The sequence below is a fragment of the Protomyctophum bolini genome, assembly GCF_963924005.1.
Source record: "Protomyctophum bolini genome assembly, chromosome: 1".
Taxonomy (NCBI): Eukaryota; Metazoa; Chordata; class Actinopteri; order Myctophiformes; family Myctophidae; genus Protomyctophum; species Protomyctophum bolini.
In genome coordinates, this window is record NC_137862.1 from 47,120,802 (window position 1) to 47,134,505 (window position 13,704).

The 13,704-nt window shown below is 43.1% G+C and overlaps 1 protein-coding gene across 1 annotated transcript in view; it reads right to left on the reverse strand.

Annotated features, from left to right (window-relative positions):
• Positions 1-13,704, reverse strand: part of myo5aa (myosin VAa) — a gene marked incomplete at its 5' end in the record, with an annotated part of 102,549 nt that overhangs the window by 75,571 nt on the left and 13,274 nt on the right. Inside the window, one exon of the mRNA XM_080771121.1 lies at positions 1,547-1,657. Coding sequence (XP_080627247.1) covers positions 1,547-1,657 — 111 coding nt within the window. The remainder of the gene's footprint in view (positions 1-1,546; positions 1,658-13,704) is intronic.

A 13,704-nucleotide genomic window follows, 5' to 3' on the forward strand; every position in this document is an offset into this window, starting at 1 on the left:
AATCTCAGGACAGATAACACGACTGTACGTACAACTCAATGGGGAAATCAATGTGTGAATGCTTCATCAACACCCTATTTCACATGTGATTCCATACGTGCGAAGCCACTATAGGCTTGTAGAATCACCAGAGAAGCAGTACATACATATGTTAAAGGCTTCAGTTTCTCACGGGGCAGATTATTTAACACATGTGACGATGATGGTAAATGTTAAGTAGGAACTGTATGGAGGACGGTAGCTGTTTGTTTGCATGTATTCCAAGCAGAGGAGAATTTAATTAGCGATATTTACGACTCCTCAAGGCAAATCTGGAAGGTCTTGTTTATCGAGAGAGCTAATGGTAACACCAATAAGCAATAATGAGATGCGGTGTGTCGCGTCTCAGAGAGAGAGAGAGAGAGAGAGAGAGAGAGAGAGAGAGAGAGAGAGAGAGTACCGGTATGTATGTACGACTATGTATTTACAAGAAAAGTGAGCAGGGGTGAAAATGATTGTTACAGAGCCAGACTGAGTTAACCCATTTTGGGGCGGGAACCCCTTTTGGTGTTTTAAACATTATGTTATAATTTAGCTATTGAAAAATAGCGGACCTACAAGCTCGTAGCGCGCCACTCGGTGGCGCGCCTACGAGCTTGTAGGTCCTGCTATCTTAGAAAATGTCAGGATGTAGAAGAAGAATCTGATCTCAGGTCAAAATGGGTTAAGCCTGATTTTCTATTTATTTATTTCTATAATTTATTCGACAATAGTAGCAGTGTAGCAGTTCTACAAGCTCACCGATGCGTCGCATCCGCAACGTGCCGTGAGCTTTTAAGTCGTAGTTCTGCTGTTTTTTTTGCGTGCGTTGACAGCAGAGCATAAATCAGCCAGAGCAGTGGTTTCCAACCCTTTTCATGTCAAGGCCTGCATCATTTTGTTCGGCATTGAGGCCTGAGGCCGAATCTGGGAACGCCTTCTCTAGGCCTGACCTATAAGGTTCTGAAAACCTTCACATTTTGATTCATTATTTGTTTTAAACAGTTATGTTGCTACATGTATATAGCAATAGCTGATGAGACACAGAGAGCGCGCCGGCATCAAAGGGTAGAACAACGTATAGGTCGCACCAGGCATCAACGGGTTAAGCCACGGCCCACCATGATGAGATTTGCTTCGCAGGACCGAAAACTAAAGAATATTTTGTTGTCGTTGTTGGACACCATTTTGCCCCCAATTCCATGCCGTGTTGATGTGGTATACCATAGCTGAGATAAGGCAAACGTTGATCAAAATGACAATTATTTTACATGCTCGTGTAGACTTCTTGTAAATTAAGTAGCCTAATGGAGGTATGTAACAATAATTTAAGTCTCGAGGACCTGACAAGAGTTAAAGATCTAATAAGGGTCTTTGTTACCAACTCTCCATCATTTAGCCGGGGACCACCTGGGACACCCTCGAGGACCACTGGTGGTCCCGCCCAGACCACTGGTTGAAAACAACTGAGCTAGAGGAAAGACAGTGATCTCCTGCTGTTCCTTAATCCCTCTCTTCTCCTCCTTACCGTTCCATCGTCCAACACCAGCTGCAGGGAAGTGTCGCCATTGTTGTAATTCTTGGATAGCGCAGCCGACTTCCAGACCTCCTCTGTGTCGGGAATCCACACCCGAGCAAACTGAGAGAGAGGAGAGAGAGAGACATTACTATAAAAGAAAACAAGTTGACATTAAAAATCACACCTGTGTGAAGTGAGTGGTGCAACTCCGTGTGGGTTTTTTTTCCTCAAAAACCCTGCTGAAGCCACCAGGAGGAACCATGCTATAGCCACCAATATAACACTAGTTTAGCCTGACTTTGGCCAGACTCATAGCGTGGATTCTCTGACGCTTCATCTGTGCCGTTTCTCCTTTATTTGCAGATGGGTTCTCAGATTGCTAGTTATAGTAGAAAATGGTATGTCTGGTTACTGTATGACAGGTACAGTTGGTTCAAGTTAGTTTCAATGTTCAAGAACACCTTGAACGCCCTTGAGGTTGAGATCCCCTTTAAATATGCACAGCACTGACAATGAAATGAATTGTTTTGCACATCCCCAATCAGAGCGTTTATCAGTGTTCATACGTTGGTTCAAACTTTTTTAACCCATTCAAAACCGGGAAAGCACCTATAAAAAAACAGATCTACAAGCTCACAACACGTCACTTTGTGCTGCACTGCGAGCATGGGCATCTGCTATTTATGTTTGAGCTGCGCACACCGCTCCAATGAAGGGCTGTGTGTGTCTCTATATCTGTCTGTTCGTTTAGAGTACGACCCATTGACCCATGCAGATGATTGGGGTCACACACTGTTGAGCAGCCTACAGCTGGGCCATTGACACTGAGCAGTCATCTAATTTGGGACACACACACACACAGTCACACACACACAGTCACACACACACACACACACACACACACACACACACACACACACACTTGTTTTTCTTATTTTCTTTTCCTTTTTACAAAAAAGTTAGTGAACTACCGATTTAGAAAAGATTTTGTAGAATTGGCCTCAGGTTGTGTAATGGGAAATGGGTTGTTAATGATCTCTCTTCCTTGTAGTTTTCTGTGGGTGAAATCATGTCCACAGTTACACACAGTTCAATTCAGAAGTGCATTGAGGAATGTGGAGAGAACCCTGCACATTGGGTACAGTACATCAGTGGTCCAAATTAAGAGACCTACACTTAGAGAGTTTTCTAATGTGGCGGCTAACACCAAAGATGACTGCAGGGGCCAAACCTTGAACCAAAACAACTTTGAACCAGAGACAATAAAGCAGGCATTGTTCATCCATCATACAGCAGTAACACACTGGCTCAGGATGACAAGTCTACCGACAGACTATACTTAGTAAGGGAAACGTCGTACAATTATTTAGATAACGGTTAAATAATAATGAACTGAAATATGCAACAGAGAATATGAGGTCACGTGGTCCTGTTGGTTAGTAGTGCTGTTCAGTAGCAAATGTGTTGTTGGTGTGATATAGATGTAATGTGGGCCGCTGTATAGCCTATGGTGTAGGGATAGATGAACCAAAAGGCAGTGGCAAAGAAAACAAACTGCAAACAGCTGATGAGGAGATTGGAAACACCTGCATGCAGGGTCCTGAAGGCAATTATAGACAGACAAACACGCACAGCTGGCCCCAATAGGACAGAGGGACTAAAGGGGACGTGACAACTTACACTCAATTACCGTGTCGTCGCATACTACTAAACTAAAGTTTGTTTAGTAAGAGATAGATTACAAATTGTCAGCGTGTTTGAATCAATTTAAAATGTTTGCCAATAAACATTGGGGCTGTAGTATTAATATGACTCGAGTCTATTACAATCTAATATAAATGTAATACAAGTCCTCCCTGCATTGACACATGCCTAGAATAATTAGCCTACGGGTTCTTTTTTTCCATGACAAACATAATGACTTACATTACAAATTGCCCATGAATCATCATCATTATGAAGTATTTACGTTGCACAAAGGTTGCACCATGACAATTTCATAATGTGAGTGTGCCATGCGTGTTTGTGTGGGGAACAGACCGGCATTAGTGTGTGTGTGTGTGTGTGTGTGTGTGTGTGTGTGTGTGTAGAACTAATTTCATCATGTCTTAACGAGAATGGCAAGAAACCAAACTGGCCTGCTCTTGTTTTGGATGTTTGTCAATGTGCACCACAGCACGTCAGTACAAGCATAATTAAATACAGCTGTACAGTCCAAACAAATGAAACTCTCTATGACATGACCTTTTGACCTTACGGTTCAGCTTTACTTTCAGTGGTCAGCATTTTATGTCCAGATAAAAACATATAGGCTAAAACTATTTGCCTCTGAGCACACATTACCAACCACACCCAGGTGGTGATCGTCTGCCCAGAGGATCCATGGATGCAGCCTTCCTGCCCTCAGTGACATTTACATATAGACCGACTCAGAAACGGGTCTCATGGTCGCAGGCAATTACGTATTTCCTGTAGGTGGAGACGACATATCTGCGGTGTAAAGAGTCGGCTCTTCTACTACATTGAATGGGAAAGTGAGACTGACGTTAGTCTTCTCAAACGTTACTCTTTTACCTGCTTTTTACTAACACTAACTCTACGAAGATGCCCAGAACATCGGGATGAACCTGTGTATAGTTTATGGCTGCTCCAACAGTAGTGGCAACATTCAACTTTGGAGAGAAACGGAATGTCATACTTTAAATGCTTAGTATGAGGTATAAAGTATACAGCAGCCTTGTGTTCATACAACAGAAAGATATTGGTTAAGACTGATGTCATGTATCTTTCAGGGCCTTTCACTGCTTCGTCTCAACCATTACTCTATGGCTCTGGTCTCAGCCAAGGTTTTTTTCAACCAAGGTTCATGTTTTAGGTTGTTATTAGAGAAACTAAAAGTTGAGCATATTCTTTTTTTCATTTGCTGCTTTCTTTCGTTTTAGGGATTTTAGCTGTTTTTGTTGTTTTTACAACATTTCATAGCGATTTATTTTTAAATTATTTACTATAGTCCTAATAAGCCCCAGGAAATTACATCTGGGGTAATTTCCTGGGGTTTATTAGGACTATAGTAAATAATAAAAAAAGAAATCGCCATAATATTCTGTAAAGAAATACATATTTAGCCACATGCTCAAATGCCCCCCCCCCCCCTTGTCAAAAACAGCTAATATCCCTAAAACGAAAGAAAGCAGCAAATGAAAAAAGAAATAACGCTCATCTTTTACTTTCTCTAATAACAACCTTAAACATGAACCTTGGTTGAAAAAAACTAAAGTTGTCCTTTAAGGCCAGCACCTCTAGGAAGAAGAATAGCTTCTTCCCTGTTAGCTGTGAGAATCATGAACTCTAGACCTTGAACTGTGACCTTTGCACTTTGTGATCTGTGTGATTACACTTGAACTCTGCATTGTGAACTTGAGCTGCGATACATGAACCGTTTCTTTTTAATGCTGCTGATTATTTATGGGCATGTGCAATGTTAGTGGGTTGTGCAATTGCTTTTTTTGCACTTTAGGTTTTATGTCTATTCAGGTGTTATTTTTAGATGTATTGTATCTTTTTGCCTGACCAGGACCTGAGTAAACAAATTGTGTTCTGTACTCATTTGGAATGACAATAAAACTCCTTGAACCCTGTCCATATCAGACCTGGACCCAGCAGTATTTCCAAATGTATATAATAGTTTACTTTAGTCTTGTCTATACACACCATCAGATGGGCTGGGTTTACTACAGGAACATTACAACAAGTGCCAGAAGATGTGTTTCATTCGGGGTTAGACCAACACATTTGAGTGTTCACTGTGTATGTTCAGTATAGTTTTGTGATTGAAAACTTGACAACTCAACCTGTAGTTGGTGTGCCCATTTTGGGAGCGTGCGTTATAAAGCGAACAACGTAAAAGGAAAATAAAATCGCCAGAAAATAAAAGCTTGCCTACGGTTTCAAAATAATAATTTATTTTAATTAAAAAAAAGGGCGTCCTAAAGTCGTCTCTTCGTTGCTACTGAAAATTTCTGACGAGCCGAAATCATTTCGGCACTACAGCGGTAAAATAGGAGTATGAATCGGCCCTTAGACTGTTGGGTCTCTGATAATAGGGTTACTGTAAACTAAAATGATCAGATCATGAACGGTGGATCCTGCGTTAGCATCGAAACATGCGTCACAATAATGCAACTGTAATGAGCGGTAATAACTATAACCCCCACACACACACACACACACACACACACACACACACACCCCCATTCATATAAATACACATCTCTATAGAGCCCCTTGGGGCCACAGGCTATCAGCTGATGGCAACTATGTGGAAAAACAAAGATGAAAACACTCAGTCACATGGCTGAGTACTCCCACTGCACAAGCACGCATGTGTGTGTGTGTGTGTGTGTGTGTGTGTGTGTGTGTGTGTGTGTGTGTGTGAGATCACACACAAACTTGTTAACGACACACAGAATGGCAAGAAGATCTTGCAACTAGGGCTGCAACATTTAGCCTAATTGAACCAACTGATTCATAATGGATTATAAAATAATAAGTCAATAGTCAATTAGTATTTTGGGTTATTAAATGTCAAGTGAAAATAGCCGATCTACAAGACAATCGACAGTTTTTACAGCCCTACTTAGAAACTGCAGTTATGTTACAGAGTAGATGAGCCGGCCTTGCAGTTAGTCAGTTACGTTACAGAGTAGATGAGCTGGCCTTGCAGTTAGTCAGTTACGTTACAGAGTAGATGAGCTGGCCTTGCAGATAGTCAGTCATGTTACAGAGTAGATGAGCTGGCCTTGCAGATAGTCAGTCATGTTACAGAGTAGATGAGCTGGCCTTGCAGATAGTCAGTCATGTTACAGAGTAGATGAGCTGGCCTTGCAGATAGTCAGTCATGTTACAGAGTAGATGAGCTGGCCTTGCAGATAGTCAGTCATGTTACAGAGTAGATGAGCTGGCCTTGCAGATAGTCAGTCATGTTACAGAGTAGATGAGCTGGCCTTGCAGATAGTCAGTGCCAGCAGGTTGCTGGGCATGGATCCAGAAGTCAGCACGTTTGTCCGGGCTCAGGGCTAACTCGCTGCTGTCACCTTGCAGGGCCGCAGCTTCATTCAACCACTTTCACACCCTGGTGTCCCTATTGGGAGCATTATAGGTGAACATGTTCCACAAAAATAGCATGTCGTTGGGCACAAACCCCTATCGCCACCGCCCACACCCCGCAAAGCATTGTGGTAAATTGATGCGGCAAACGACAAGACAATTAAAATGACAAGACACTGATTGTCTCGTTGTTTCAAAGGTGGGACAGGCGCCTTCATCGGGCACAAACCCCATGTCAATCTGCTACTTTTTTTTAAGTTGAATCCTGAAAAGTGACGTTTGGACATGTCAACGTGTGACACGTTGTGAGCCTGTAGATCTGCTATTGTGTCCAATAGCCTAAGTATAAGCGGTTGAGAGCACATTGCTCATGGTTTAAACAAGGAAAAGCTGGATTTAGGCTAATAGCATTTATTTGACCAGGGATTACATCAAAAACTAATTTAGGCCCCATTAACCTTCTATTAGCCATATTTTTCATATAGAAAAAGAAAATCACACAGTGAGGGGCGCTCTTATCATCATACGTCTATACATCATCTCATTCTGGCCAATCACAATTTGTGTCCTCACTTTTGTCTTCAATGTTTGTGTTTACACACTTTGGTCTTCAATGTTTGTGATTGCACAGACGCTCAAAGCTGGACATAGGAGGGGCTAGCGTCCCTCAAAGATATTTATTTTGAGGGGCGCCAATAGACATTGTTTTGCTACAGTTTCCTATGACTACTTTTGAGTGTGTGTGTGTAGTGTACAAAATCTCTTATCATCGTACATCATTATGACGTAACATGTCTACTTGCTCAGACACTATGACGTAAAATTCTCCATTCATTGTCAATGGAAATGTAATGTTTGTGTATGACGGAAATCTACACTGTAAACACAAACATTGAAGACAAAAGTGAGGACGCATGCACATTGTGTGAATGGCCAGAATGAGATGATTCATGATTATGTAAGATCTGATCTAGTTAGTCGGGTCCATCTGATTTAAGCAACCCGCCACGCCACGCCACAGACAAATTCCTTATGAGTTCAAGCATAGTTTACTTCACCTTTAACACTGCTGTCATTTCAAACTGAGTGCATGCTGTGCTAAAGCCTGCCTCCGCTAATCTCAAACAAACATCCACATTTACTCGTAATAAAAGGTGAAATCAAGGTCACATGAGGACAAGTGAAGGATGGCAGTGTTATTTGATAAGGTGGAGGGCTTCACACCAGCTCACCAACCTCTTTATGTTGTACAGTGGTTTTCAACCAGTGGTTTAATTGTACGCTCTCAATAGTTAAATTATTGTCAGACATCTATTCTGCATTACTTACACACTGAAAGCAGAGTCAGCCAGGCAGTAGCTAGACATGTCAACACCAATAACATCATTACATGATCTGCTAACAACAACTCAAATGAGACGCTCTTGTTTGGTTCAGTGAGCAATTAAACAGGTACAACTGCCTAGACTGGATGGTACAGTAGATGTACAGTAGGAACAAGAAGACTCCAGGCCGACCCATGCCAGATGATTAGGTCCGATGCCAATCACCAATATTGAAGAGTCCCTAGACCAGACATTACCATGGTTTTGACTAATAAACTTCCATTTGTTCCATTTGAGAACATTGGTCTTAAACAAATAAAAACACACCCGTATGAAGTGAGTGGTGCAACTCCGTGTGGGCCGTGGGGGTCCCTGGAAGTTCCAGACCCACAGGAACGCGCCCAGGGTGCTGGCCCGGTGTGTGTGTGGCTGTGCAACAGTGACACTTGGTTGTGACAGACCCAGCCAGGGATGGACACAGCCAGCCAGCCAGCCACCCACGGACACACATAGCTCCGTAAGGGAGTGGTTGCACCACTCAAAAATTTACCCTCATCTTTTACTTTCTCTAATAACAACCTAAAACATGAACCTTGGTTGAAAAAAACTAAAGTTGTCCTCTAAGTAAAACGTTAAGAGTACAGTGATGCAAACATCCTGCATCCTTAGACTCACTAAATTGAGAAAGGACGCAATCATGTCACCCTCCGGCGGTCCTGGGATGCAATCAAAAAGACCATCCCTGGGTCCCGGGACGCATTACATTGAAAAAAAAAGTATTGACATAGTTTCCACCATTGCAGAACACACATTCATAAAGCACTCTCCTTCACAGGGGTCTGTGTTACACTGTGTGACGTACTGCACACCTCTGAGTATAGACTGCTCATAAACCACAGCCGGCTAGTGTTTGGCCATCACCGTGGCAACTGCAAGCTATGCCAGTACGTTGCCTACTTTAGTTTAAACTATAGGGAGTGCTTTATGAGGATTATGTTTCAATATAGCAAATGATTAACCGTTCAAAGCAAGTTGTGCAGCAAACCTTTTGCTACGCCACCACAGGATCACGCTGCAGCACGTCGTGAGCTTGTAGATCTGTTTTTTTGTTTTTCTTTTTTGTCACGTCCAGAACACATTAGGCTGCAATCACGCAGCCCGTTTGGTGAAAAACTACTTAGGTTACATATTTTGTGTAATGCTATACCGTATATGTTTTGGGAAATGCTGAACTAAATCAATAGCCAAAAACAGGACCCAGGATAAATTCCAAACCTTTTCTAGGAATGGAAAGTTTTTTTTCTTCTAATTTAAAAGTATTTCCAGGAATTTCATGACCGTGGGAACGCAGCATTTAGAATGTTACTCTCAGTGAGCCCGATTCACCAAGCTGTCCGTAAATAGTGCCTAAATAAAGGGGTGTGTGTTTTCGATGAGCACATGTGCCATTCAACCAGGAACTCTAATGTGATGTAATGTAATGTGATAATGTGACGTCTATGGTCTCACATCGGGACGCACTGCACAAGAACTTGCAGATCAGCTTATTTTGGCAAGCGAGTCCCTCACATGTCCACACATTTTTTTCAACTGCATGGCAGGGAAATAGAAATGAAGAGTTTACATAGTACACATAGTACAATCTGGTTTCAGTATTAATTTATGATATACTCTATTATTAAGGTTATTGTCTCCACCAGGCCAAAGGCATGTATGTTTTGCACTCCGTCCGTCTGTGAACAGCTAATCTCCGGCACCGTTAACCCAGGCGACATGGCCAAAGCATTTCCGGGGGTCCGCAGCCAAAAAACGAGAACCCCAGCTGCACTAGTGGACGTTAATGAAGTATACAGCCTACTCTCACAAAAGAGAAATAAGTTCAACCTCACGACCAATGGCTGATAAAACTTGGCAAGGATATTATAAAAGCCCTTTCTACTGACCAATTGCTCGGTCACCTTTGCAGAGGAAATGCAGTAATGCAGTAATGGACATGACAAGATCCCATGATCCATACCGGACCAGACCTTGGCTACCTGCCTGCCCGGCGCGTTGCTCCGGACCAGACCTTGGCTACCTGCCTGCCCGGCGCGTTGCTCCGGACCAGACCTTGGCTACCTGCCTGCCCGGCGCGTTGCTCCAAACATTCCATGGGAAAAGCATTCCGCTGGTTCCGTTTCGTAAAGCGCTGCTCGCGGTGATGATGTCATGAGGGCACAGAGAGGCCTCGTTGTACCGCAGGAGATAAAATTGATCACGCGCCGCCAAGCGGATTTATCAATTTGGTCCACTACATCATGGAAGATTATCTAGCTCCATGACATCATGTTCTCACAAGAGAGAGGGAGGTATGTCATTCAGTTACATAAGATTACAGGTCTGACTGAATTGACTTTTGTGTGAGGACTGATAAAGTACTGTGACATAGTCAGAGTGAGAGACAGAGAGAGATGGAAAGAGAGAGAGAGAGGCTGCTGACCAATGCTACAACGCTAGCCATTAATGGCTAGCGTTGACTTGGCTTCCGCTCGTAATTCAGACGGCGCATTTAGTCCGACAACGTGGCTTTGCGTTGGGGTTAGGGTTAGTAATGGGGAAAGTCAGACCAACGCGGCAATAATGATGCCGAGTCCTGCGAAGTTGCCAACCAAATCAATAGGAGTATATGCTCAAATAATGGGAAAAGATGCATTTATATAATAATAATAAAAATAATGGATTTTATATAACGCACTGTATATTCGTCAGAATCTCAAAGTGCTACAGCAAATGAATAAAAGCAGAAGAAACAACACCATTAAAAAACATCTAATAGGCCTACTGTCTGTCCCTCCATAACAAAAAATATATATATATAAAATCAAACCGGAAAACACAGGTTTGACCCCAAGCGGACACTACAGTCTACAGCACAGTACCACCTGACTCAGGAGCGCCAGCATTGGTCAGAAGGGCTGCTGAGACACTGGCGCCACCCAGGAGGTCAGGTGGAGGGGTGAAGGGGGCTTCACTGGTCACATGGCAACATGGACAGTGCTGCTAAACCCTGCTCTCTTGACAATGTTGGTATTGATTGATTGAAAAACAGTTTGTAGAATGGGTACAGTTCAACGAAAGTACAGGTCAATACAAAAACTGCCACGAGGATGCAACCAGAAAAAAGCACTAAGACTTGTTTAGATCAGGGTCCTCCATATTCAATTCATCAAAACATCATATATATTTTTTTTAAAGAAATAAATAGGGGCGGGGGAACGTTAACTGTTTTACAGGGGCCAGTGTAGAATTGCAGCCGCCTGTAATGAGAGCACTTACCCATCTCTATTCTTGTCTCTGACTGTCTCTCTATGGCTAGACATCCCCCCCCCCCCCCAGTCTCTCATTTTCAATGATGTCTCTTCCCATTTATCAGGTAAATGTGAAAGTTTTGTAACTTACTAAGACTGTATGGGCAACTAATAAAGTTCATGACAGTTAGCTCGTTGCAAAACAATGATGTCTATAGTGTCTATGCTGCCATTCCAATACTGTGTCACCGTTTACACTCAGAGATATTTAAAAAAAAAACATGTTGAAAAAATGAGTGAGTGAATCTAGGTAGAATGGGACCAATCAGCCGAATCGCTAATGCGCTACTGCAGGGATCACTGTCCGTTCACTCCACTACAGAAGACTCTGTAAACATCCTCATTCCTTGCATCCATCTTTCTGTCCATTCACCTTGTTCTCCACAGAGGGCAATGTTCCAGAACAGAGAGAGAGAGAGAGAGAGAGAGAGAGAGAGAGAGAGAGAGAGAGAGAGAGAGAGAGAGAGAGAGAGAGAGAGGCACAGACAGAGAGGGAAAGGGAGGGATAAAGAGGAACAAAGCTGGAGGAATGGGGAGAGAGAGAAAGAGACACACTCGGGGGGTTGAAGAAGAGGAGATGTATAAATAGCCACAGCAAGTGTTGAGCAGCATCACACCTCACCGAGGCATCACTGTACCGCTGAGCTGAACTTCCTGATCTCACACACACACACACACACACACACACACACACACACACACACACACACACACACACACACACACACACACACACACGTTTAGAATATATTTCTGAAGATTAATACTGCAATATGCTGCTGATTTACTCTCACACACACACACACACACACACACACACACACACACACACACAGGAATTGCATTATAATTTATAGTACAGGGCAGAGTGAGGCAGAAAACAGTTTTATAGCACAGAGCTGCAGCAGGAGGATTTGCTCATATTTATAGAGCAGCAAATTCCCCATAGTCCTTAGAGGAGACGTGAAGGATGAAATTCACACCACGCACACACGCACACACACACACACACACACACACACACACGCACACACACACACACACACACACACACACACACGCACACACACACACACACACAGTTGAGGACATGCATTTCCACACTGTGTGACATGAGCTAGGTGAAAAAGCAGTGAAATCCAGGGTTACGTGATGAGTCTGCAGATGGAACCACCCAGTGTGCCTCATGGGTGGATGGACAGACAGACGGACAGACAGACAGACGGACAGCGAAGTGGAGATGGCAGAAGCACACATACAGTATGGCATCAGAACAAAAGATTCTGTTCTATAGGCCAAATGGTTCAAAACCAATAACCAAAAGATCGAACCATAATCGACTAAATGTTGCTCGTCAATCGAATAATCAAGAAGCAGATTTCTTTTGTGGTTGTACAGTACATTGGTGGCGTAAAAAGTCATGATATTAGCTTCAAGACACACTCTTTTCCGCTGTGACCTTTAGAGTTCAGAGAATTTTGGGATCAGTCATTCTCTGTGGTTTTGGACCCCAGGGTGTGACATGTGGCCAGAGGAGAAGAAAGATTTTTTCAAATTGAATTAAAAATGTCTTTGGTCCATGTCCTAGGGCAGTTAGTAAACGAATCAAAAAAGTATTGGCAGGTATAGCAGAGAGTGTGATTGGGTTTGATAGTAGTGACCTACTTTTGTAATGCAACACATTTCCAATAGCACCTGGTCACTCAGATATACTCAGGTCAGGTCAGGGACAAATCTCGTATTGGGATGTAAGGAGTGCAAACATGTCTTTGCTCATCCGGCAGAAAAGCTCTCATCTCCATACTTTTGTGCTTTTCCTAAATTAACGCCCTAAACTTGATCAATCAGGGGTGTGCACGCTTTTCCGACACACCAAAGGTCCGAAGCGCGGGAACATGCGACGCGACGCGAAAATGCGATGGTCCGACATGCGCTGCTCCCGTGCTTGCGTTTATGGTTAGGTTAGGGATTGAGGTTTCGGATCAATAGTATGTCGGAACTAAAGCCTGTAGCCATCAATCATACATACTACAGCGTCACACAGAAGCATCAAAAGCAGCACATCCGCATTTGAATCCCGAAAGGTTAACAGTTGAGGAATTAGGAGGACATATGAGGTTTCCACCCGACAGAGACGATATATTCCTTACTCGAGGTGAAAAGGTCTTTCTTTTGTGTTTTTTTAGAAGATTATTTTGTCCGCCATTCACAAAACATGAGATATACTGTAGGGCCTATACTGTATCTACATATGTGTCCTGTCCACAAACGCTGGAACGTCCTTGGGGCTCTGCTGCACCCGGCTTTCCTCACTTTGTCGCTTCGTCTCACACTTGACAATGGCTGTCACAGTGTTATCGCTCGCAGTTGTTGACTTGTTAAAGATGAC